Raw genomic sequence first — 26,568 nt, forward strand, 5'->3', positions numbered from 1 at the left:
AAACACCACAAAAACCCAGAAATATCTCTGTCCCTTAAGCTACTCAAGACTTCCTTTAAACACCACTTCTGAAACTGAACTGTGCATCTATATGGACTGTGTAGTATGAACTGTTTAAGAAGAGATACTTGAAAAAAAGCAACTTGCTATGCTACTAATCCAAGTACTAAAATGAGAAGACCTTCCACAAGTTCGGGGTTTCTTGGTGTTTCTACATTTAACTACCTCTTTTCCAATCATGAAGAGAGATCAGCTTTTCATTCATCTTGTTCAACAACACTGTAATTTTGCAACATGAGAATATCTGTCAATTAAGTGAAATTATAACCTTAAAGAAACCAGCAGATCTATTAACAATAGTTTAAAAAAAATCTTGAACTTGAGTTTTGTGTTTCAGTGAAGCAGGAAATAACAGCTTTAATAGTATTAGATACCAATGCCCTTAGCTAAACCTTTAATACCAAATCAGACGCCAGCTATATCCATCAGTTCACAATACCGCTGGTGCTTCCTTACACAAGCTCAGTTCAGATAGAGCAAATGGAAACTTCAGCATATCTGTTGCCTTATCCAAGGCTGTTACATCTATTTATTTATGCATAGACAAAGGTTATGGAAAAGGTCTGCTATTAGCCACGGGTTAACAATTAATTGCTGATAGAAGACCGCTATTGATTATTGCAGACACTGATCAGAAAATGGGTCTGTCAGTCAGCAGCTGCAGGAGGAAGCAGTAGCAACAGCACTGCAACCAACAGCAGCCAGAGCAACACCCAGAGCTGCTTGTCTTACCACAGGCTACAAGCCCTGAAATAACTGCTGTCCCTCCTGGCCTTTGGGGCAGAGGGGCTGCACATACAGCGAAGAAAGCAACTGGTTCAGAAATCACAAATCTTAACTTCAGCATAAGCTTGTCATACCATTTTTCAGTCTAATTCCAGGTAAAGGAGCCAGAAGAGAGCCCTACCAGCTGCAGTCTTCTTTCCCATCTCTTCAGGCCAACTGCGTACCTGAGATGGATGGCTAACACTAGCCTGGCTGTGAGGTCACACAGAGGTTCACCTTTTCCTGTTTATGCTTTCCTGTTTATCCAAAGAATAACAGAAATCCAGCCTGTAGTTCTGTGTTACTGTCAATGAGCTCTCATTCTCTACTACAGTCATGAACTGCTCTGATAAATGAAGGTATTGCCTAATTTATTTGCCATTATTCCAGTGAACCATCAGAAGCAAAAGAAGGATTTATTGTGGATGTTAATATTGGTCTCTGCAGCAAGTCATTCGTTAAGAGCAGCTGTCACTTTGTTAACTTATATTCTCTGAAAGAGCAGTCATTAGCTCCAGGAATAAATGACCACAGAGACCATCAGCATGCTAAAAAGGCATATGTATAATTCCAGAAGTGTATTTTGGAAAGTATATATGCAGCTGTGGTGTGAGCTCATAACTGCCTTGGAAAAGCACTGATCACATGGTTGTTCAGGTCTGGTTTTCCACCAGTCACAGCCCAGACTGCACACTGTAAGCTTGTGTAAGCCTTGACATAACAACTACATCACTTCTTCTTTTTCCAGATTTAATTCCAAAACTTGTTAAACTGCCTACGAAGAATGCTCTGTTACAGAGCAGGCATATCCCATTTCTGACTCCTCACTTTACATGACTTCAGATCAACTGTTTCAGCTCTCATTCAATTCCTTGTCCCTCCCAACACCTCCACACTAAGCTTTCAACTATACCTCCAGTTCTTCAACACAGTAATGACTGCACTTTCACCCAAGTCCAAAGCTCTCCTACAGAGCTAGTCTCTCTCTTCAGCAATGAAAAGATGTTACCAGATGTTGTGTATAGGCTCAAAGTCTGCATAAAGTCTCCCTCAGCAATAGCATGGCACTGCATCCACCGCATTAGCTGAGGTAAAACAATGCGTCTTTACACAGTATTTAATAGAACGGGGGGAGAAACAACTGAACAAACGTGCTCTGTGGACCTCAGCTGAAGCCCATCATTAAAAGCAATGCTGGAAAGAGAACGAGCCCCTGAGAAGCTACTGCAGTTAGCCGCAGCACGCTGCCAGCGCTCCCCACACTTTAACCAGTCCACTTCATCAAGCTTGACAGCACCAGTCAGAATGGCATCTCCAGGTGCAGCCAGGGCAAGCTCCAGCACTGCACAGCAACAGAGCTATCAGAAAAGCAGTGCTCCCTGGCTAACACGTGCGTTAGCAAAATCCCCGTACAAGCATCACAAGAAAATAGAAAAACTGTTATTAGCCTAGATATGTATTTTCTGTCATAGATTGTTTTTGGTTTAGACCCAAGAAATCAAAGCACACAGTGTAACAAAGGTACCAGCAGCTACCTAGAGAAGACATTAAAGCTATGCAGTGAAACTTGCTGTAACACACATGTAAGAGTTTCCTGCAGTAGTCTACATGTTGGAGTAAGGTCAGTTTGGGTCCTGTACATCTAGTTCTGGGATGATCTCTCTCCTGACAAGCCTGTGTCTTTTTGACCATGCAAGTGCAGGCAGCAGACTGGTACTTCATCCAGATTTCACCAGTTACCCAGAATTAGGAAAAAGGTGGTAGTCAAAGATTAAATGCAGTATGTATAACAGCAGATGTATGACCTTTTGGCCAGGCCTTGTCCTCAGGCACATGTGGAAATCAGCCTGCACCTAATTCTATCCTCACTTATCCTGAAGTCAATGGTTTAGCACAAATACAAGAAAAATGGTACCATATGGCCTCAACTTGAGCAAGAAGCAGCTGTATGAGTCAGAATGAGAATCTGTCTATTGCACTCCTTGACAGCATGCCACAACTCAGGGATGAGCTGCAGCTTTACTGTCTTACAGTCACACTGTATCTCCTGGATAACTGCTACATGCTGCCTACAGTAGGAAACAACCATGCCCTGTCGTCAAGAGTTATGGTAAAGCTAAAATTAACAACTAACACATGGCACAGATGAATCCCTCCCTGCCTCAGCAGTTCTGTTCACATTGCAGTGCTGGGAAGAGAGGGTGAGTGAATTTTACCCTTGGGCTACTGCAAAATCTCCTTTTCTCTTCTCTGGCAGAGAAAAACCATCTCCAGAAACCTCAATAACAAGCTTTCCACACCCCTTTGGCATACTCAAGGTGCAGGGAATGAAAACCCACAGACATGAAGTAAGAATTATAAAGGAGGAAGAAACCTTAGCTCAGAGAAAGTAAAGTGCAGTACAAGGGGCTAACTGTGAAAGCACGAGGACCTCCATGGACAGCCCATACCACTGGAGGCATTCCTTCAGTGAAAGGCTGGCAGCCTCTCACAGCTAAGCAACTTTTAGACAGGGTGTTGTTACTACCTTGAAAAAAATATTCTGCTAGGAAGCTGGGTAAACAGGGAAGCAGCAAAGCTGCTTCAGGCACAGCCAACCAGGCTGTGCTGCAGCTGTACCTGCCTGAGCTGACAGCAGCTACTGTGCTGACATCCTGGTCTGCAGCAGCTCCGGATGCTGTGACTTCAGGAGAGAAAAATGCTCCCCTCCTTCCAACAAACACAGGAGGAGCGATGTTCTGATGTACACGTCATCCCCGGCAAGAGACTGCTAGAAAAAAAGCAAGGCACCTACAAAGGACAAAGGGGCAGAGCCTCTTCCCAGCAGCCAGCGAGGAGTGAGGGAACCCCTCTCAGGGTTTGCCACCATTGGTAGTTCTCAATTTGTCACCTGACAGATGCCTGGCAATTTTTCCAAGACTTCAGTACCCCACAAAGAGTGAATTCTGATATGTGCAAGTTATAGATAAGAAATATATACTCTAGATGCTCTGAGCAGCAACATAACAATTGCACTAAGAGTTGGCCATAGCATTTTTGCAACAGGTACAGAGAGGGTATCAGCTGGGTGTGCCACCTACACTACTCCCTCTCCCACTGGGAGGATGAAAAGACATCACAACTTTAAGACGAAAAATGACAAACTAAGAGAAGCAGAGATACTCCAGTAAACACTTTAAGCTTCCTCCTGAGCTGCAACCCATCCACACAGTGATGACTCCTCATGGCTGGGGGACACTTGTCCCCATCCAGTGACACTGCTCTGGTTCACATGTACCCCACACAAAATAGGAGTAAGGTTAAACTGTGGGAAAGATAGGCACAACATCACCTAACAGAAACGTCTTAAGCAAAGCAAGACCAGAAGACATTTCACCATTATTATTAACTTTCTCTGACACACCACCCTGGCTTAAAAATGCCATCAATATACTACTTGGGCACGTGAGATTCTCATCTGTCAACATGAAAAGATCTCCATTGTTTCAGTGCCCGCATACTGCAGGAGGCATTATTACTCAATTAGCTTATAGGTTTGGAGCAGGAGGCATACATGCTTAGAACTTACTCAGAAAACAGAAATTAGGCATGAATTTATTCCATGAAGCTCATGTTCACTGAAAGTTTTGCAGAAGCAAGCTCTGTGCTCAAACATTAACTCCTGGAAAAAAAAAAACAACAACCAACTACCTTCACTCTGTCTATTACTAAACAAGGTTGTGGTTTGCATTAGACAAAGCTGCTGAAAGAGGACAAAGTCAAGAAAGGAGTCACTGGGACCAGTTCCAGGCATGGCACTGCTGATCAGGACAGGAGCTGAGCTTTATCAGCCTGAAGGAATCTGTGCTGCCAACAAGCAGGTCAGCAGGGTTTGGCATCTGCCTATTCTGACTGGCTTAGTTAATACATGGATTGCTTTGTTGGAAGCTTTCCAAAGTTTCAAATGTAGCACAAGACAACGGGTATGAGTTTGAATAGACAGAAAGCTGTGGAAATGACTCTCTTATACCATTTTCTCCTACTGTATTTTAGCAGCTATCAACTCAACAAACATCTGTGCTGGTGAATTAAACCCTGGCAGCTCCAGGTCAGCATCACAGAGTGGGTAAAGTAATGGGAGCCAGTATCAGCTCTGATTAGCAGCTGCTGGAAACTGGAAGGCTTTTGTTACTCTTAAAGTAGATCCACCCAATCACACAGTGAAGGCCTGAAGCTAGAACAGAAAATGCTTATTGCTTCATACAGTATGTGAAATTACTGCTCTGAACCATGAAATTACTGACACTATCTGCACAGAGTTCATCCTGCCTTGGCTACAGCCAGCGTGCCTCTGCATAACTTTCTTTTGTGTGGATATCTAACTGTGCCGCAGAGCCTCACAACAGCACAAGGCATATCACAAGGCTATTGTTCTTCACAGTATTTTAGTTACACTGACACTTGGTTTACAAATATTCATTCATTTCTCTGCTTCTTGATTTAGTGCACAGCAGTTCCAGGATGATTTATACTTCTCACTTGGCACTTATAGAAAGATCTTTTGCTGCCGAGGCAATGAACTGGAAGACCAAATAGTTCTTGTGGGCTGCTCTATCGTCTTTGCTGCTTTGGGTTGCTTTGTTTGCGATTCAGAGCTCAGCTGACTACTCGAGCTTCATGACTAAGTTGACAATCACAGCTAGAAGCACAAGAGGACTCACAAGTAACTTCAGCAACTGACTTGTTGGCCAGAAAAAAGAGTGAGATCCCAAAAGCAACTCAGTACTACTGAAATTATCAAAGGAAGGAAATGTACAACTGTTAGTAAAGCAGAGCACCAGTGAGAATGAATGACTTCTGGAAGGAAAAACAAGTCAATAAAAATCCATCCACATCCTACCCCCTCTCCACTGCTGAACATCAGAAAATCTCACTGTGGGCATGCATCCTCACAGCTGCATTTACAATGACTGTGTAGATGCCACATCACACCCATCTCCAGCTGTTTGCCCCACCCTTTGACCAGGCACTATGATCCTTTTAGTTCTGCCAGCAAAGCTGGCTGCATGCTCTATTGCATTTCAGCCCAACGGGCCCAGGTCAAAAGGCCTTTCTGCTCAAAATCCTTAGCTTAGCTCTTTTCGCCTGGAATCTTAAGTGTGATCACGCACAATTCAGACATTTGAGGAGCAGCAATTTCTAGCACAGTGGCAGCAGCAATCAGGTGAAAACAGGCTGATGCCACCAAGTCCTGAGTTTGTACAGCTGCAGAGGACAAACCACTGCACCCAGAGGCTGCCTCTGGCCAAGTAAACTCAAAAGAGAGGCACAGAAGTCATGCTTTCAAGCAGAAATAACTCAGGCTCCTGAAAGCCCTGGTTTCAGTCCATCAAGATCTAATACCAACATCCAAAGCTCCTCTGGGTGAATTTCCTGTTGGGAAGGTGGTGTATGAGTCTTCTGAGATAACATGGAAAAAATGTCCAATTTTCACACTTCAGCTGTGAAGAACCTGTAGAGCCAGGTAACAACAGTGACACTAAAGCACCAGCAATGCAGTGCAAATATCCTGAACTACACAGCACATCAGATCTGGAAACGTCAGCTGCACTCAGGTCAAGTTAGAGAGATTTTTCATTACAGTCTTCTGACATTGCTTGTATGAGTCATCACTAATATATGGCAGAAAAAGGTCATATTACAGCTGCCTTAACATATTTAAAGTGGGCTCATGATTAAACAGGGACACTCATCAGAAAGTTTCCAGGTACGTTCTTCTATTTTCTTAGATAACGGTCTATTTCCAGAATGAACATGACATTCTGGAAAAGGCATGACATTACATAACCACAATGGGTTATATACTCAACCACTCCTTCCATGAGCACTGCCCAAGCGTCTGAAGCTGATGTCAGTGCATAACTCCTACTACCTGCCCTGCAACGGTGCCACAGTCATTAGCATGTGCTGTGGAAGCTCTTTATCATTCCAGAAGTATAAACAGGTTTGCTTAAATAAAAAGCAAGCACATAGGTAGGCACTACACAACACTTAAAAAAGACATAACTAAATTAAAGCTGGAAATTACCTAAAAACCTCTGTGACCTCAAACCTCTGAGTGTTGGTTTTTTTTTTTAGTCACTGCAAGTAAAGCAAGTCAATGATGCTTTGGAAATGCAGTGGGGAGTGGAATATACCTTCGTGTAAAGGGATCCTGCAGGGACAGCAATTCCAGAAAGTCATTTGTTGTAGGCTTCTCACACCTCCAGCTCATGAAACATTTTAATTCTAAAATAACTATCCTGGCAAGCCCCATTTACCTGCCTTAGCTTCACCAAAAACCCAGTATTCTCTAAGCAATTAGGCAGAGGGAGGAGCTCCATGCTAGTGCAAACAGTTAGGCTCTTCTTCCAGTAGGACAGGAAGACTCTCAGACCATAAGAAAAGCCTGTCCTAATCTAGCAATATGAAAACTCTCGGGATGGGTGATGAAATATAACACTAGCACCATGTAAACAGGATATTCTAATTTTCCTTTCCTCACCTCCCTGCCCCCCTGGGAAACAGTAATACTAAATGCCATATAAGTGGGCTCATTTCCTTCCTATGGATCCAACTAGAAAAAAATAAAATTAGAAAATCAACACACTACCAACTTCCAAAACAAGATGAGGCTTCTACAAACCTAGCCAGTCACACGTTCAGCTGCTTTCCAATGCAGACACTAGTAGTTGTTTTTGATAGTTTTCTGTTCACAATAGTTTGCACTAGAAGACAACATTATGCTCTGCATAACCATGATGGGACTTGGGCTCTATTTCCATCTTCAGTGGCTTGCTCTCCAAGGCAGCCATGGCCAGACTGCACTGCTGAGACAGTGGTGAGCAGATCTCAGTTCACTCAATAGTGACACTTCCACTGAAATAGGCAGTGGTAGAGCAGTAGAATTAAACTAGCTTCACAACTCTTATTACCATATAAAAAGATGCCATGCAGTGTAAAGTACTGATGGTTAACTTTGTATTGGCATGATTTCTGCTATGTCAGGGATCAACTGTCGGTACTGCTTTGACTTTTTGTTGGATCAGGTATTGTCAGTTCTGGACTAGACAACAGACTGCTCTCCAGCAGCTGGCATGAACTGTGGGGTACTTGGCCTGTCTGGCTGGTTCAACAGAAACGTCAACAGACACACAACATACACCTAGTTTAGTACTGCTGAATGATCCAGAAATGCACGAACATCACACTTAGAAACATCCCTCTTCCCCTGCTTTGCCCCTGAATGCCTCACTCGATTCAAAATGAGAGGAAAGTGGATATAAAAGGATAGAAGATGAAAATGATCACTGTGCATAGCACTGGCAACCTGGTGCATAACACGCATCACCTTCACAAAACAGAAGCTTCCAACCAGCCTTCAGCACCATAGTACCCAACCACAACCCATGCCTGTTCCCAAAACTAGCACACTCACCCTGCTAGCATGAAAACAGTAAGGCATCCTCATTTTAAGCTGAAATTAGGAACCTGAACTCTGTTTCTTGTGGAGCGGGATGCCAGAATCAAGTCAAAAGTGGTGAAAAAGAAATAAAACACTCTTCTCTCCCAGTCCCAGCACACACTGCAGCAACCCACTGCCCAAACAGCACTCGTTTAGGGAGGTGAGTATCAAGCTTCTGCACAGCAGCCAGATAAGGAAAGAGCTTATTTATAACAACATTTATTAAATATCTCTATATATTAAGTAAAAAGAAAACACAAAATCCAAAAAAACAGGGAAAGAGCAAACTGACAGAAAGACTGGAGGGTTAAGAAAAACAACTTTCCACTTCATTAGTTACAGTAAACATCACCAAATAAATGTGATCTTATGTAATTTATCAGGCAAGCTTCCCCTCTTCGTTTTGAAAGGTTACACAAAGTGGTGAAATGTCAGCAAATTTATGTCTTAGAGCACCAGCTAAAAAATAACAGAAATGTGTTATCCTCTCATAATTATAAAATCAACACTTAACTGATATGAGAAGCCTCTATTCATTGCAGCTAAAAGGAACATTCATTCCTCCTTACATCATCACTTCAGTGTTATGTCTTGATGCAATTTTCAACAGCAGGTGAAATCACTAAAAATTGGAAACTGTGTGAAAAATTTTCCTCTATCTGGTTTTAATTAAAATACTCAGCAAAATGCAGAGGAGCCATAAAGAGAAGTAACCCCTTCCACCTCAGTTGAGCTGCCTGTTCTGATATCATGACAGAGCATGGTGGAAACCCCATGTGTAACACCAGTGCTAAGTATTTCCCTACTACTAAAGCAGTAGTTCAGATTAGGATTGTGACAAGAGCAACAGAAGATAATTCACAACTGATTATGATCAGCATGGTATGTATCTGTAGCCTTTTAAATTTTTAGAAGGTCCACCTAAGGACTGGGTACCACAGCCACTGTTGAAAAGATGGGATGAGACTGCACTGCCCCAACATACTCACATCCCAGCTGCCAGACCTTCCACCTGACAGTGGGTGTGAGCTGCTGCCTCTCTCAGCCAAGACCAGTTTGCACCATGAGCGGACACACCTTGCCCCCAACCTGCTGTAGCACCAAGCTGCAGCCAGAGCAGACACCCATGACTGAGAACATGAAGTGGATTTGGGATCTTGAATTTAGACACAGCTCTTGTGAGAACTGCCTGGACACTAGGGACACGCACTGTGTAGACAGAACATGGGGGCACCTGGCTCCCCAAGTGGACGTGCAGGGCATGCACCCAGTTTCAGTATTCCCATGATCCAATATGACAGGAACTGGACACCAGCTCAGGATACTGTTGGCTGTCTTTGCCACCAGGACACTTATTGTCCAGTAGGACCCCAGGTAGCCTTTCTACAAAGCTGCTTTCCAGCCAGTGGGCCCCCAGCCTGTACCAATGTACAGGGTTGTTGCTCCTCATACAGGACTTCACATTTCTCCATTCTGAATTTCATGGAATTCCTCTGTTGGCCTCTTTTTTCCAGTCTGTAAAGGTCCCACTGAATGGCAACACATCCACACAGTCTATCAACCACTGTTCTGTACAACCTGCAAACTTGATAGGGACCCATCATCCAGGGTACTAAAGACAAAAAACAGTATTAGGACAGTATCAACTGCTGAGGTGCACCACTAATGGCTGGCCTCCAGCTTAACCTCATGATGCTGGTCATAGCCCTTTGAGCCCAGGAGCTGAACCAGTTTCAGCCTATTTCACACAGTCTGTACTCTATCAGTTTATCTATAAGGTGTCATAGATTATAGTATGAAACACTCTGAAGTCTAGATCAACATGTCCACTGCTCTCATTCACCTAGTCCTTTCATCACAGAAAGCCATCCCAGTATAAAATCAGTGGGTCCCCATTTTCCCTACGCTTTCTTTTTGTTCACAGAATCAATAAGGTTGGAAAAGACCATTAAGATCACCTACTACAACCATTAACTCATCATCCCACATCCCCTAAACCACACCCCTCAATGCCACATCTGCTGTTTTCTTGAACACCTCCAGAAACAGTGACTCCACCACTTCCCCCATCAGTCTGTTCCAATATCTCAACACTCCTTCTGAGAAGAAATATTTCCTAATATCCAAGCTGAACATCCCCCGGTGCAACTTAAGGCCATTGTACTTCTTATCATATCACCAGTTACTCAGGAAAAGAGGCTGACCCCTCACCTCACAACAACCTCCTTTCAGGTATGTGTAGAGAGAATTAAGGTCACTCCTGAGCCATCTCTTCTCCAGACTAAACATTCCCAGTTTCCTCAGCTGCTCCTTATAAGACAAGTTCAAGAACCTCCACTGCCTTTGTTGCCCCAACCTTCGTTGCCTTTACCCACCACCTGCAGAAGCCCTTCTCGCTGACCATCACATCTTTTACCAGGTTCAATACCAGATGAGCTTTGACTCTTCTAGCCTGAACCCTGGATGTCAAGATAGTTTTTTTTACATTCCTTCCAGGTCACCTATCCCTGTTTCCCACTCATATATTTCCTTCTCATTTCTTAGTTAGGAGCTCCTTGATCAGACATGTGGTCCTCCTGCCACTCTTTCTTCAAGAGTCTTCCTGCATGACAGAATGGACCATTCTTAAGCTTGGAGAAGGCAGCCATTGAAAAATCAACTAGCTTTCCTGGACACCCTTTTCCTCTTCTTCCTACCTACTTTTTAACTCTTTTCAGTGATATGCTAAGTCAGGACAGCCTACAGAAGTGCCTTCCTCTGCTGTACATACTAAAGGGGCAGGACACTAATTTTCTAGTAAAACTTCTAATGCTAAATTCACAACAACAAAATGAAATGGGCAATATAAGGGCTACAAAGATATTTCTAGATCCAGCTTCTACTTAGAGATCTCATCCCAGGTGGTTTCTCTTTAGGCTTCCAAGTAATCATAAATGCATTTCTGAGTCTGACCTTTAATCAAAACATTCACGATCAGTGTGTAAATCACACAGTTGGGATTTTAATTCTTACTTGCTGAATTGCTGCAGCACAAATGAGTGCAACTATTCCCTTAATTTCAGAGAAGTCTTCCTGGAATCTTTCCTTTCATTGTATCCATTAAGAAAGACATTTGTAAATGTTTCCTTAAAAAAAGAAATCCATAAAAATTCTTCTGAAAGTTAGCAAAAATAATTAGTGTATTTGGGTTTTATTTTTTATTTTATTAATTAATTAATGGAGCCTTTGTTTCCATGAGTCCAGCCTCTTCTGTTATTACATCCATGGAAATAAGGGTAGCTTTTACTTAATGAAGAATCTCCCTACTGTGTTCTTTTTGTCAGGGCAGAGCACAGCGCAGTCATTACCAAGCTAGTGACTACACATTTTCTGCTTCTCCAACTGGTACTTTTGCAAGATGAAGGATTTTATCCCTTTGGGAGACACGCTATTTGTCCAGTTTATAGAAAGAATCATTGTTTAGCCCCCATTAAGTGGTTTCTGTTCAATCTAGTACCAGTCACAAAATATCTCCTCTAGTTGTCTCCCATGACAGCACAGAAGAGAGATGTCACCTCAAGTAAAACAAGAAAAATGAGCAAACAACACAATTAGTCCCAATTGGTTTTCATCTGATGGAAGCCCCAGCTTGTGTCTTGCTTGTGTCTAGCATCAATGGCTCATGCTAAGGCAATGACTTGTACAAGTCTCTGGCAGAATGAATACTGGCTGAACATGTATCTTTTTCCCTATGCTTCCTTGCAACAACTGACGAGTTGCAAAGGTGTGTGATACCACATGAGAATTAGGATAAGCATCTTATCCAGAAGAAAAAAAAACTGTTCCTCTACAATACTGGGTTTAAATCCTGGCAGATATCTCAGTCCTCTACCCTCTGAAACAGATCAAGCATCTATTAACAGGCAAAGAACCCTTATCTCAAACCTGAAATACTGGGTGTACCACAGCCAATGATTTCTTCAGCACCTTTTCCTGTACAGTACTGCCCAGAGCACTACTTACTATTATTTCTTAGATGACCTGACCCAGGGGCCCTTGGAGGAAACAACAAATTACAACAGCTACCATCACACAGTGCCTGTTTAAGAACATCATGTGGACTGTTCTCTGTTCACATCTACACTGCAGCCTGCAGAGAACATAACAGCCTTATCCCACCTTTTTTTTCCCCCAGGCTGAAGAGTCAGTGCCCAGACCCTGAGCTGCAGAATGAAAACAAACATGGAACTACTTGTTATGAAACAGCCACACTTGACTCTGGAGCCAGTCTTAACTCTAATTTAGACCCCAAAGACAACCCTTACTCTGTTAAATCAGCTTCAAGTTTGGAATAAGCATCAAGCATATTCCAAAAATGTGATTAACAAATTGCTTGCATGCTTACTGGTGATAGTTTTTGGCTGGTTATGACCTTGTTCAGAACAGCAGTGCTAAAGGAGGAAGTGATATGAGGAGAACTCACTCAGCTAAAGTAGCATGTCCTAGGCCTAGCTGCTGCTTATGCTTCTGGACAGGAATACTAACTGTTGACAAGCATTTTGTAAAAATGCCTCCTTCATCTGAGTAGCTAGTTCTTATCTAGTTATTATTTGAGAAAGACAGAACTGCAAAGAAATCAGCTTTAATCCCACTATTAACAGCAAACAGGAATAAAATCAGGATTACAAGTCACAGAGCCACACGAGGCAGAGTTTGATCTAAGCCTCCTCAAATTAAAGATTCTCAATGCAGCTCGGCTGCACGCAGTCCTAATCCAGCTTAAGATGAATATAACAAAATACAGACTATGGTCTAACATGTGCCTCTATAATTAGGCTCTAGACTCAGACTGAAAATGGTTCAAAATGAACACAAAGTGGTTTCAGCCACTTTCAGCTGAGCCATGCTTGCTGGTCTGGATGAGCAAACAATACTTTGCTACAGCAAAAGCCTAGAAAATGGAGAATGGGGCAAATGTACAGGTATAAGCTTCATAAATAAAGGTGAAATAACAGCTTTCTCAAAATTTTAAGCTATTATTGCTGCATACTTGCCAAAGTTCTCAGCAGCTTCCTCTACTTCTTTGAACTGAAGCCTTCCCTTGCATTTTAAATATTAAGTCTCCATATACACATGCTGGTAAGTTGCCCTGGTGCAGTGGGCACTCCCAGTGACTCACCGTCTAAAAAGCCATACCCTCCACCTTACTGCTGCCTGCCTATTCCTCCCTGGCTTTAAATATCACAGCAAAAATAATGGCAACCTTGAGGGACCGGAGCAGCTACCTCCTTGCAGTAGCCATAGTCTTTGGCCCGTACAAGTCTTTTATTTGCAAGTTAAGGGAATGAAGGTATCCTGATTTAGCGAGGGTTGTTAGAGTTAGGGTACTATGGTTAGGCTGCGGTTGGACTTGATGATCTTTGAGGTCCTTTCCAACCTGAGTAATTCTATGATTCTATGATCAACACCCATCCAAAAGATCAGAAGAGAGCAGAAAGGAACCATGACTACCAGGACCAGCTGATGCATATCATCCTTGCCCAAGCACAAGGGCTGGAGGAGTCAGAGAAAGAAACACCTCCAGGGAAAAAGGTAAAACCCATAACTTGTATCAGTTGTTACCCTGACATGTGGCTTCAAACACGGCTTTCAGTGCACAGCTGGGTGCCTCAGCTACAGCCCAGAGCCTCCCTTTTCACCGCTAGCACTGACAGAAGAGGGATTCAGCCCCATGCTGAGAGTCCCCAGGCATGACACAGCACTCAGGTGAATGGGGCAATTGGGTCTGCAAGTTCCCTGTTCTGCCTCCACTCGGGTAGAGCAGCCTTCTGCAGCTCTTCAGCTCATCTTCCCTCTTGCAGAGCAGGGTTAGAAATTCCCTTCACGGCACGCTGTGTGGGGACTGACCTATTTGGAAATGAAAAAGCTCTAAGCCAAAATACTCATTATTCATGGGGTACTTTGTCAGAAAACCAAAAGAAACTCAACTTCCCCCCAGACCTTGTGACTCACCCCTTCTCTGACCCTGCAATAATGTACCACTGGACTTCCCAATTCTGCCAGTCTTTACCCAAGCAAAATGCCCAGTAATTTCAAAGGAAGTTCTGCCTGCAGAGTCCAAGTCTTGGCCTCAGTCTCAGGAGTTAGGATGTTTTCTCTTCTTTCTCTTTCCAGAGCTTCGGAAATAAATTAAGAGGGCACAAGCAAGGCAGGGGTGGCCAGCCAGAGCCTGTCAGCATTACAGCCAGACAGGTACAAACTGCTCCCCCCCACCCCCCGCAAAGGAAGTCAGGCAAAGCCCCCTGCAAGGTGGGAGTAGCAGCAGCAGCAGCAGCGAGCTTCACACACTTGGCACACCAGGAAGCTGACTTTCAAGTCTGTGCTTGGAGTATCTTCAAAGTCTTTTCTTTGCGAACAAATGCAAATTAGCCTCTGGGGATCACCTCTTTCTGAGCCAGTTCTTCACCAGCCTGAATTCCTCCCAGGTGTGGAACACTGGCTGGGGAAGGATTTTCCCAAAGGAGTAATGTCAGTTTGCTCTTATACACTATGTAAGGCTGATTCAGCGAAAACTCTCTCTTCTCTGTTCTCCCATGCCTAGTAGGTCTGGAAGGTGTTGAGTATGGAGAGTTGTTTTGGTGTTTTTTTTTTTTTTTATCATTCTTTTCCAGCAGCATGTCCTGGTACTCCTCTGACTTTCCAGTACAAAGGGAGAGTGCAACGGCTCTCTAAAGTTGTAGGACTACATAGGACTTAGTGAGTGAATTGCCATGCCTCCACCCTGACAGAAACTACAGCAAGAGGCAAACCTTGCTTTGTACCCTTCCTGTACAGCAATCACACAAAACTCCAAGCCCTGACAAGCACCGAACTTGCCGTGGATTTGATTTTTCTCCTCTCAATTGGGCAGTGACCCATGTTGAAAGTATTGTTCGTCAGTGCCAGGAAGCATTATGCCACTCTCAACAGGCCTTGCACAGGAATAATCTTCCACTGAATTCTAGTACAAAAATAATACTAAGAGATTCTCCTTCCAGACCATGCAAAATGAGGAGCTTTTCTCCAATTGTTTGTGAAATAGCATTTGAATCCACACCAAATAGCCTCCAAAATTTCAGGAGAAACTAAGTATCAGTGGGTAGGACTATTCTGCTGCCAAAATTGCAACCAAAGGGAGAAAGGTCAATAGTACCTGGAGCCCCAGCATTTCATTCACAGCTCACACGGCATCGGGTGGCTCTATCTCATCACCTACAAACCAGAGCCTGATGACATCACCCACATTGATACCTATTCCTCTGCTCTGTACATCCTCTCCAGTTTTAAGGCTTTATACCATTAAGCAAGGTGTTCTGTGCAAAAGAAAACAATGGAGAGTAAAAGGCAAGTACACAGCACACTTCACTGGAAAGAGGAAAAAATATCACATGAAAGCACTGGGTGGAAATAGGAGTCTTGGCAAAGCCTTGACTTGGCGAGAAACCCTCTAATGGAAAGAAACCAAATTTCTCCTCCACAGAGGCACAGCCAAGTCAGCCCTGCGTGAACACCATCCACCCACTGGAGCTCTGCTAAAAGAATCCTTGTGTTTTGGTAAGATACAGGGGCCAAACTTCAGCCATGGAAACATGGAGAGGGTGTGGAGCAATGCGGGACCATAGGTGGATAGAGGAGGAGCATTAATCAACTTTCCAACTGCCCACACAACAACACCTGGAGGAGCTGCTGTCACCCAACTTCAGGATACAGCCTCCAGCTTTCTTAGGATTCACATTCTTCTTCAATAAACCCATCTCCTTAACGTGCACAGAGCAATTTGGGGATCCTGTGCCCGTAGCCAATTTTGTACAAGCTGAAAGAGGTCAACAGGACTTAAGAGAGCATTATAGTCCTCTTTCATACCATTAACTCTGGCTGATCATCTTTATTTACATCATAACTTCCAGAATTTTGTTGTCCATCGGACAAGATACCAACTTTTCAGAACAAACTGCATATAGCTTTTACAATGAAAGCACAAAGTAGTCACATACTTTGCTCTCATGAGACCCCACCTGGAGTACCGCATCCAGTTCTGGGACCCCCAACACAAAAAGAACATCAAACTGTTGAAGCAGTCCAGAGGAGGGCTATGAAGATGATCAGAGAACTGGAACACCTCCCCTATATGGAAAGGCCGAGAGAGTCAGGACTCTTCAGCCTGGAGAAGAAAAAGCTCCAGAGGGACCTTCCAGTGGCCTTCCAGTACCTGAAGGGGCCTACAGGAAAGCTGGGGAGAGACTTTTTTTTAAGGGCATGTAGTGACAGGATGAGGGGAAATGGCTTTAAACCAGAATTGGGTAGATTTAGACTAGATACTAGGAAGACATTCTTTACTGTCAGGGTGGTGAGACACTGGAACAGGTTGCCCAGAGAGACTGCGGATGCCCCCTCCCTGGAGGCATTCAAGGCCAGGTTGGATGGGGCTGTGAGCAACCTGGTCAAGAGGGAGGTGTCTCTGCCTATAGCAGGGAGTTGGAACTACGTGATCTTAAGGGTCCCTTCCAACCCAAACCATTCTATGATTCTACTCCACAGATACGTCCCGAGAGGTGCAGAAAAAGCTGGGCTGGGCAGGCAGGGAAACACGGAAAAGGTAGAACAGATAAGGATTTACTTATGGACCTACATAGTACATATGCACCTACATAGTTACACCATGGACCTCCATGGCCTAACTAAGAACAGCCAGAGATAACTCCAAGCTGTCAGATACAGGTCAGAAACAGCCCTCTGGCATTAACAGATAAACATTACATTATTTTTAATAAAAACTTAGTAACTTGTGAAGTTGTGTGGATTTTGAGAGCAGAGCATGCTCTGTTAAGTGAAATTCCACATAGGATCCCTGTCAAGTGCAACTAATGTGACTAATCTATTTTTCCATTAAACATTTCATTGATAATTTTTCACCTTTTCATAGTGTTCAAGTGTGATCATAAACTTCACATTTAGTACTACTTCCATGTAGTTTCAAATGTTCACAGTAAAACTACAACCTCCTCAAGTGTCACTGAAAACCTTCAAATGCTTCATAGACCATCTGCCAAAATACACAGCTGGTGCAAGGATTCAAATTAACACTGAGGATGACTAGGTGCAATAAAAATGTATGCACGGGAAAATGGGAGGTGTGATGTTCTGCTAGAAACTCCCATGCACCCCAGCAGCTGGCACAGGACAATTGGACTGAAGGGCACGGGGATGCTTAGAGTCCCTGCTCTTATCACCTGTCAGGACTTGTTCTCTGCATCATTTCACACGCAGCCAGGCAGCACCATCCTACACTGTCCATGGCGGTTTGTCCTATATGACACAATACCACTAAGGAAAATCAGATGTATTAAGGTACCATTTCCCCCCCCAAAGTTAAACCACTGATCTCTGCACCGATCCACAGCAGTTTTCAACTGCAGCAAGTGCCATCACTTGATGTGAACCGCCGCTGCTTTACAGTGCTGCAGCACAGAGGCCCAGGCCTGCTGCAGCCCAGAACAGGTAGAACAAGCCAACATACTTTCTAAGAATACCAGCTACTGACCTACACTTGAGAAAATTACTTGCTTATTTTTCAAACCAGATCAAAATCTGGACTCCAATACACTTGATTGTTGTACAGCTCTGTTTTCTATTGAGTGTTTTGATCTGAGAAATATGGCTTTGATTAAAAATGGGCACCAAACCAATTACAGAGAATTTTCACATAACTGTTTGGCAAAAAAAAAAAAAAAAAAAAAAGCTACAGCACTATTAGCCATTAATTAACACTCTTCCTTTGAGGATTTTCTCGTTTCCCCCCCACCTATACCTGTGTTAGGTCAGCACATGATTACACTTAAATAAGTACATACTTCTTTAAAAAAATCATACTTATCCCCACCAAAATCCCTTCCTACACATGTACTGCAGCACAAACACAAAGGCCTCACATGGGTTCTGCACTCAAAAACGTACCTCAGATGACCTGCAGTTTGATTTGGACTTTATGCAAACTGTTTCCCAGCTCTGTTTCAAGTCCAACACCACAACACAATGACCCTGCCAGCAACCTACATCCAGGACTGGCCTTACTCAGTGTGCCCTGCAACTCTGTAAATTGGGACCATGGGTACAGAGGTAACATTCAGGGAGATGGAGAAAGAGCAGCAGAAGCAGTGACCTTCCACCTCAGGAGCCTTACTCACGGGAACCCAGTTCTCTGCAAAGCACGCGCTCTGGGACAAGGCCACAGCACAGGAGAAAGGTTTAGGCAATGACCGCCAGAATGCAATGGTAATTCCCATGCCTGGGAGAGGCCACAAGGTCTCCGTGTCTCCATGGACCACAAGAAATATGATCCAAGTGAGCTGGAGCAATGCAAAAGCATCTAAATCTGCGCAACTGTCAAACTGCATTTAGCAATGGCTTTTCTTTTCTCTTTATTTTAACTTTGAAAATATTTTTTTTTTCAAGCGGCCACATTAAAAGGGAGCAAACATCTTGTTCTCACTTTCCAGAAGTTCTGTGGCACTGTAAGTGAAACTGTTCACCAATTAACCAGATGTTTGGATGGCCAGAAAAATAGCTGAGAATCGCCAGCGGTTCTACCACAGTAGCTGCCTACTTCTCACAGAGACTAAATACGTTTGGAGCTGAAACACATCTTGTTAGGCCAAACTCATAAAGGAGCAATGGTATCTACTCAGGCATGACCTCAAGTGACCTATTAAATGCCTCATCACTGTTCACTTAATCCCCTCCTTGGCTATTCTGTGACAATATGTGTTATTATTATTCTTTACATTTAAACGCTTCTTTCCCCACACTTCTCTTGGTATTTGTGAACACACATTCGGACCCTCACAATAAACTAGACCCATAGGAGTGCTGCAATTAACTACATTAGAATTAATCATCTTCCCCCAAATATAGTCTTAAGTATTTGTATTTTTTCCAACCACATCATACCCCTGTTCAAAGATATGACTTCCTTCCCTAGGATTTGCTTACCTTCACTACTAGCTCCTCAAAAGTCAGTGCTAGAAAGCCACATTCAGGCCCACTTTAGCTTTCATATGAATCCAAGCTCTGGGTGACCAACCCAGGCTATCCTGACCTGGAGGCACCTTTAGGTAACTCAACTCCTAAAAATTCATCACAAGGGAAAGTCTGAGCGCAGGTGCAGCACACATCCTGCATGCTACCAAGCAGACCCTGCACCACGCCAACTGCTGCAGCACGGATCACAGCAGGGTGAGCAGCCACGCTTGGCACAGAGAGCTCTCCATGTCTGAGCCTGGAGGTGCTGCCTCTACTTTGCCATGTGTAAGGGAACAATCTTCTAAGAGGAGTTCATCACTGCTGGGTACAAAGTGCGTACATCACACTCAGAAGAGTTATCCAAGCCATGTGCTTAAATAACCAAGCCAGACCTGCCATACAGCACCTCACGGCCCACTCTCCCAGGACTTCACACAGGAGCCAAAGCTTTTCCTGCAACAACCACGTCGGCTCCATGAGACCTATTCTTTCAAGCCACACAGTAGCTGCCACTGTTGCCCCCACCCCAGCGGTGAAGAGAGCCAGGACTCACGGCCATGCTGGCCAATACAGATGAGCTGAATTTGTCAGAGCGTGCACACCACTACAACCTGAGCAACACAGAGGTTGAAACCCAACTGCCTACAAGCTTTTGTGCAAAACCTGCTCAGACGAACTATTCCAGGGTCACAAATTTGGAAACAGGTGTCATTAGCACTAAATCCTTACTCCCTTTTGAGTCTCGCAGTGTTAAGTCTCTACATATTTTATAGGCGCAGTAGTTATCAGCTGAGCATTAAATGAGTGCCTGGGCTACGCTGTGCTGTTGGTTTTTTCCAGTGCTGTCTTTTTTTTTCCCCCCTCCTCCTCCTTAATGAGTCATAGGCCTTTTCTTAAAAGTTTTCTGGAATACAGAAGTGTAATGTTAGAGATATGCACGAAATAAAGTTTCAGATGATGTGAAATACTCCAGTTGGAAAGAGATATGATGCATCTGACCACCTCCTTGTGCTCCTCTCCCTCACTGTACAGCAACAAACTAGCCTAGACTGAGGGTAAGCAAAAACAGCATGGTGAGGTTAACAGGAGATAACATGCCAAAACCTAAGTACCCACACCAGTGTAGAATGGGAAACAAAATCCACTTCTAGAGACAGGATCTACACAGGCATAGTGAAAAATCACTTAAAAACACAACCAAAACCAAACATCCACTGAATGATTATTAGCATAGTTGCTAATTTTGTTAAGAGCTGGAGGCTGTTTCTGCTTCTAAGTAAGCAAGCAGGACTCCCACTGCAAGCCTGGAAGCATCTTCAAGTGATGCCATGCCACAGCCCCACGTACCACTGCCTTGACAGGACTTGAACCTTTTCAGGCTGTTAACACAGCCCCCTTAAATATGCTAATAATAAAGCTTGCTGATACCACGCACGTTCCTTCATTTCTTCCTTTTTTGCTGCTTCAGTTTCACTTGACATCATATATTCGCAGCCCTGCCAGAAAAGCAGCACTTTGTCCAGGACAGACATAAATCAAGGACCGTACTGTACTCCAGGAGACACTCCATTTCTCCAGCTACCAATTAAGAATTGATTTTGGGCAGAGCTGATAGCAGAAGTGCTCCACTTTGGCATGCTACAAGACAAAACAAGATGACTTCAAGGCACCACTGGAGTAGCTGTACCCCTGAACTGTTAGTAGCTTGAGAGGGGACATACAGGGAGTAAGCGGATGAAGATGAAGCAGTTTGGCAAGAGGATGCAGAGAAAGTGGGTAGAGCTACAAGAGCTCTTGTAGCTCACAGTCTTACCCAGCTGTAGGCTGCCACAGAAAGAACAGTCTCATCCTCCAGTGCCCTCCATCCACACCCTCCCCCTTGGATCAGACCCAGGCATCTCACTGACAGGGGAGAATCAGAGCAGCTCAGGGACAGCCCAGAACAACCCTCCCCTTCTCCCTTTTTTGCAAGTATTGTCTTCCCTATGATCAGCGAGCACGTGTGGCTGCAGTGTGCTGGCAGGAGCACTTGAAGTGGCAAGTGCTACCTCTCAGCTGTGCAAGCATGAGTAAGGCAGGCACAAGGCACTTTTTGCAGCGTTGCCACTTTCAGTCAGATTAAACTAACTGTAGAATGCCATTTTCCTTCACTGTACAGATGCTGAAGGCTGCTGGAAGAAAGGGGAGGATGGAGAAGGGAAAGCAGCAAAGCAAAGCAAAGCTCTCAGCACAGCACTGCTTAGAGAAGCTGCTATCCCCCCAGTCTGCTGGGTCTGCTAGCTCCCCCAAGGCCTCTCCAGTGCTCAGCCCCTGTACATGCCCAGTCACACGAGGGCACTTCAGCAGGTCCCTGAGTGCCTGCAGGGCTCCAAGGTAATCCCTGTCCATCCTTTCTAAGTGGAAGGTAGTCCCCAAGGTCAAAACCAGCCCAGTGGGGCTGCACTGTGTGGGCAGCATTACCAAAGGACTAGGCCCTGTCCCTTCTCTTTGGGTCCGTCTATTGACACTCGTACGTTTCTAACTTGGTGCAGACACCTGATCTAGAACTGCTGCCTTGCCCATCTCATTCAGGAAAAGGAAAAGATCAGGGGCAGCAACAGGAGCTTCAGCATTTATTATCTACCCCATGCTACGGGCTCCTTCTGAAATAGAGCCAGACTGTCAGTATAAGCATAGTTAGTAGAACACTCAGACGGACCCACAAGCAGTACAAATACAGATTACTCTTCCTCCTAACAGGACTAGTTAGTCATTTGACCTCAAAGTAACTCACTGTTCACATCTTCAAAGTCATATGTGAACAAAAACAAGAGTGGCATGAAGGCAGCCGTACCACACATATCAGCCCTTGTACCGAATGGACAAAATAGAGATTACTGTTTCCTTTCCTGGAGATGGGGGAAATGCAGAGAACACAGCAAAATTACAGTCACCATATGAACATTTACTCACAGGGCAACAGAGCTCATCCAATTAAGGGGTATTAAACCATCTGCTGTTAGACAATTGGCTTAACATTGCTTTTCTCCATAGGTATCACAGGACACTCCACAATTGCCTTTACAGTGTGTCAGATACAAATATGCATGAACTACAATGCAAATCAAAGCATTTCTGCTGGCCTCTTTTTATTAAGACCTTCTCCAATACATGAGTGGATTATTTCTATCAACTGATCTGTCAGTAAGTGGACTTTTCCCTCTCTAGTTCTTTCTCCTTGCCTCTGACATACCAGCCTGCAGTCATACCAGACTTGCCCCTCACATGCTCATTGAGCCAAAGCTCAGCATTCACCCCTATGAGTGAAGCAAAAACGCAGGACCGAGACCCACCAGGACTTGTTAAAACCTTGATGATTTAGAAATCAGCCTTCTTTTACAGTAACCATGTTTTCTGGATTTCATCTGCTTCTGGGGTGCAAGACACAGTAGCGCTTCTCTGCCACAGCAACAAATACACACAGGGCAGCTGGCACTTATGCTCCCTAAACACAAAGGCACAAACTCCCTTCTGATCTGACACAGGACACATCTGCCAGAGCTTAGGGCTTGTTGCAACACGTTCCTACACATGCAAATACTGACACTCACAACGGGTAATCTCTTATAAATAAGAAAGAACCATCCACAACAGCCGTTCCTGAGGCTGCTCCTGGAGCTGCTGATCACACCCAGCTCTTCTGGCCATGGGAGAAACCTCTCAGAGTCAGGATAGCTCTAAGTTACAGTTCTTACCCTAAGCATATTTTAGCGCTCAGCTCTGGACACTGCTGATATTCTGAAGATAACATTTCTTAGTGTGTTAACTACCCTCCCCCGCGATCCTGCTTCTGCAGATACTCACACCTGAACTGTTATCAACCTCAGCTGGTGATGTTCCAGCAATCACCTGAGCCCTGCACCTGGTGCCTGACACCGAAAGGTTTTCCTTGCAGGAGAGGGCACCGCTTGCTCAGCTACCTCATCTGATCAGCCCAGGTCTGTCTCACTACAAGCACCGCACGAAGTCCTGTACTTCCTCTCTTTTGCTCAGGGCACACTAACATTACACCGAAAGCAGTTTGTATCTTCAGTGTTTAAGCCAAGGACCAAAGTAATAGGTGTCTCTGCCCCAAGTAATGCCTCTATCGGTCAGATGGCACACTGAAGTCTCTCCCTTTGCACTCAGCCAGTGCAGAAAGGCATGGAGGTTGCCTCAGAAGGCCAGAATCCACGGCCCGACGCACAGGGCCACTGCTGGGGGCTGGCTCATTCCAAGCCCCTCATCTGACTGGGCCTCGCTGTCCCTTCTCTCCCACAAGCTCCTCCAAGCAGAGCCCTCATCCCCACAGTAAGCAGGGGATGAGCTGCCCACCTCCAGGAGTGCCCAGCCCAGCTACCGCCCAGCTCATCGGTCCCCAGCGCCTCAGAGGAGCAGGGCAGTACTTGCACACTCCAGGATTATCTTTCAAAAGCATTCTGGCCTTTCCCACCCAGTACAAAATAAAAGACAAAGGAGATCTATCTGAACTTTGGTGTGACTACAAAGCATATTCATGTGCTTAGAGAAGTTACTTTTGTTCTGTAAAGAACAAAGACGTTCAGGAGATAGCCAAGACAAGGAGGTCTCTTCTGTCCTCCCTCCCACACCACAGGGGTGACACCAGCCCCTGCCCGACTCAGCACGTGGGCCCCGCAAGGCCACAAGAGGCTGTGACAACACTGGGGGCTCCCGGGAGCGCTGTGGCCTAGGAATGAGACACTGAAAATTGCCTTAACAGTCAAGCTATCCACAAGCATTAGAACATAGTACATGGCCTGAAAGTATGATCACAAATGCCACAACCTCGAGGACACTGAGCCTTACTGACAAAGAGAAAAACATAAACCACTGTGAACTCCAATAGCAAGAACAGCCTCTATGATGCCTCAGACAAGTCTCCTATCAGCCCGTGGAAGGGAAAGCATCACAGATCCTGACAAGCTACACAGAACAGAAATAAAGCATCAGTTATGAAGTAAGGCGCAAACACTGGTGTTACCAGTAAGAAAGTCGGTGCTTGTTGCAAGCTGGCTTTCTCCTGTGATAACCAGAGGTTTCGGCAGATAACTGGTCCAGAGCAGCCCTGGGCATCACACACCCTCCTCTAATGCCAAAGCCCTCGGCTGCCTGCAGGCCCCACACCCCTTCACCATCTCGACCCGCCTGCCCCAGGCCCTGCGCCCTGCCCCTCCGGAGAGTCACTTACCGAAGTACTCCTTCTTCATGTGCATCTCCAGCTCCTTCTCCAGCTCCAGCGTCAGCGCCTCCAGCCGCCTCTCCGCCTGGCTGGGGCCGCTGTCCCGGCACGGCGTCACCTGGTACGGCAGCTTGAACTTGGGCGCCGAAGCGGAGCCCTTGGTGGGGCTGTACGCGTAGGGGGGCGCGGCGTCGGGCCCGGCGGCCGCCGGGTGCTGCGGGTCGTGCCGCGGCGGAGACTGGGCACGGACCTTGCGGTAGACGTCCCCCAGCTCGGGCACGGCGCAGTCCTCCTGCGGGCCGGGCCCCAGTAGGGAGGAGCGGGGCGAGGGCAGCTGCAGCTCGGGGTAGGCGCTCATGGAGCCGCGGGAGCTCCGCGAGCTCTGGCTGGAGATGCTGGAGCGGGGGCTGACCACGGCGGCGCCCGGCGCGCCGCGGCCCTCGGGGCTGCAGAGGCTGGAGCGGGGGCTGGCCACGACGAGCCCGGCGGCGGCCGCCCCGTCCAGCTCGGCGCCGCCCGGCGGCCCGTATCTGGAGTCCGAGTAGCTGGAGCGCGGGCTGGTGGTGCACGAGTACTGGCTGGCGGTGCTGGAGCGGGGGCTGGCGTGCCGCTGGTCGTAGCCCATGCTGATGCCGCTGGTGCGGTTGCTGCTGGGTTTGCTGCCGCCGTCGTAGCTGGTGAGGCTGGCACGGGGGCTGGAGTGCTTGCTGGTGTCGCTGGCCGTGCTGGCGTAGCTGGAGCGAGGGCTGAGAGCGGCCCCGTCGTACTGCACCAGGCTGCCGCGGGGGCTGCCGTACTTCTCCTGGCCGGGCACCACCAGGCTGGAGCGGGGGCTGGAAAACTTCTCGTAGGGCAGCGCGGCCGCGCCGCCCAGGCTGGAGCGCGGGCTGGAGAACTTGCCGTGCTCGGCGCCGGGGCCCGGGCCCGGCGGGGCGGCCAGGCTGGCGCGGGGGCTGGCGTTGCCGTACTTGGCGTCCGGGCCGCCGGGAGCCCGCCCGCCGCCCTTGGCCACGTAGCCGCCCTCGTAGGCGCTGCCCGCGGCGTAGCGGTAGCCCTCGGCCGAGTAGCGCTTGCCCTTGTCGGGGAAGCCGCTGTAGCAGGGCAGCGCCACCTCGGAGCGGGTGCACAGCCCCTCCTCGCAGCACGGCGGCTCGGCGGCGGGGCGCCCGTTGGCGGCGCGGAGCGGGGCGGCTTTACCGCAGGGGGCGGCGGCGGGGAAGGCTTCGGCGGGCGGCGGCGGCGCGGCGGTGCCGTTCATCTTCCGGCCCCGCTGCTCCGCCGTCATGTGGGCGGCGATGACCCGCTTGGTCTCCTCCAGGTCGGGGTGCAGCGGTAGGTCTCGGCGGCCGCCCCGGCCGTAGGGAGCGTCCGGACAGGGCTCGTAGAGGGACAGGTCCTCCATGAACTTGGTGGCCTTCAGTGCCATGTTCTCCTCGTACTTCTCCATGCTCGGCCGGTGCCCGGCGGCCCGGGGTGGGTCGGGGAGCTCTCCACGAAAACACAGTCCGCGGTAGGAAAAAAGGAAAAAAAAAAAGCCAAAGAAGAAGAAAAAAAATCAAAAAAAAAATCACCCCCAAAAGTTCCTTCCCGCGGCCCCGCGGGGCACCGGCGGTGCTATCAGCGGGACGCGGCTCCCTCCCCGCAGAGCGGCCCGGCTGCGGCAGGCGCACACCCCGGCGGCATCCCCACGCTGCGCCGCTCGCCTCGGTACGGCCGCGCTGCCCGGCGGAAAGCGGCGAGCGGAGACGAAAAGCCCCTGTGTCACTTTTCAGCCTTAAATAAGTTGCTCGGTCCAGTCAATGGCGCGCCGCGCGGAGGAATTTGCGCTCGGCGGCTCCCTGCCCCCGCCGCCCCCGGCCGGCCGCCCCGCAGCGGGGCCCCGGCCCGGCCCGCACCCCCGGGCGGGGGGCGAAGGCGGCGGCCGCTCCGGAGGGGCTTCGCGGCGCGGCGAGCGGAGCGCGGGGCTCGACGAGGCAGGGACTCCTTTGTGTAGGGCAGGAATGCG

General features: G+C 46.8%; 1 protein-coding gene across 1 annotated transcript in view; it reads right to left on the reverse strand.

The window, feature by feature from the left end:
• The window catches only part of WTIP (WT1 interacting protein), a 74,093-nt gene extending 47,783 nt beyond the window's left edge, over positions 1-26,310 (reverse strand). The window contains exon 1 of the mRNA XM_001232878.7: positions 24,573-26,310. Within this exon, the coding sequence (XP_001232879.3) occupies positions 24,573-26,010 (1,438 nt within the window). The 5' untranslated portion in view covers positions 26,011-26,310. The remainder of the gene's footprint in view (positions 1-24,572) is intronic.
• Positions 26,311-26,568: the final 258 nt, after the last annotated feature.

Source organism: Gallus gallus, chromosome 11, assembly GCF_016699485.2.
Source record: "Gallus gallus isolate bGalGal1 chromosome 11, bGalGal1.mat.broiler.GRCg7b, whole genome shotgun sequence".
In the NCBI taxonomy this organism is placed as follows: Eukaryota; Metazoa; Chordata; class Aves; order Galliformes; family Phasianidae; genus Gallus; species Gallus gallus.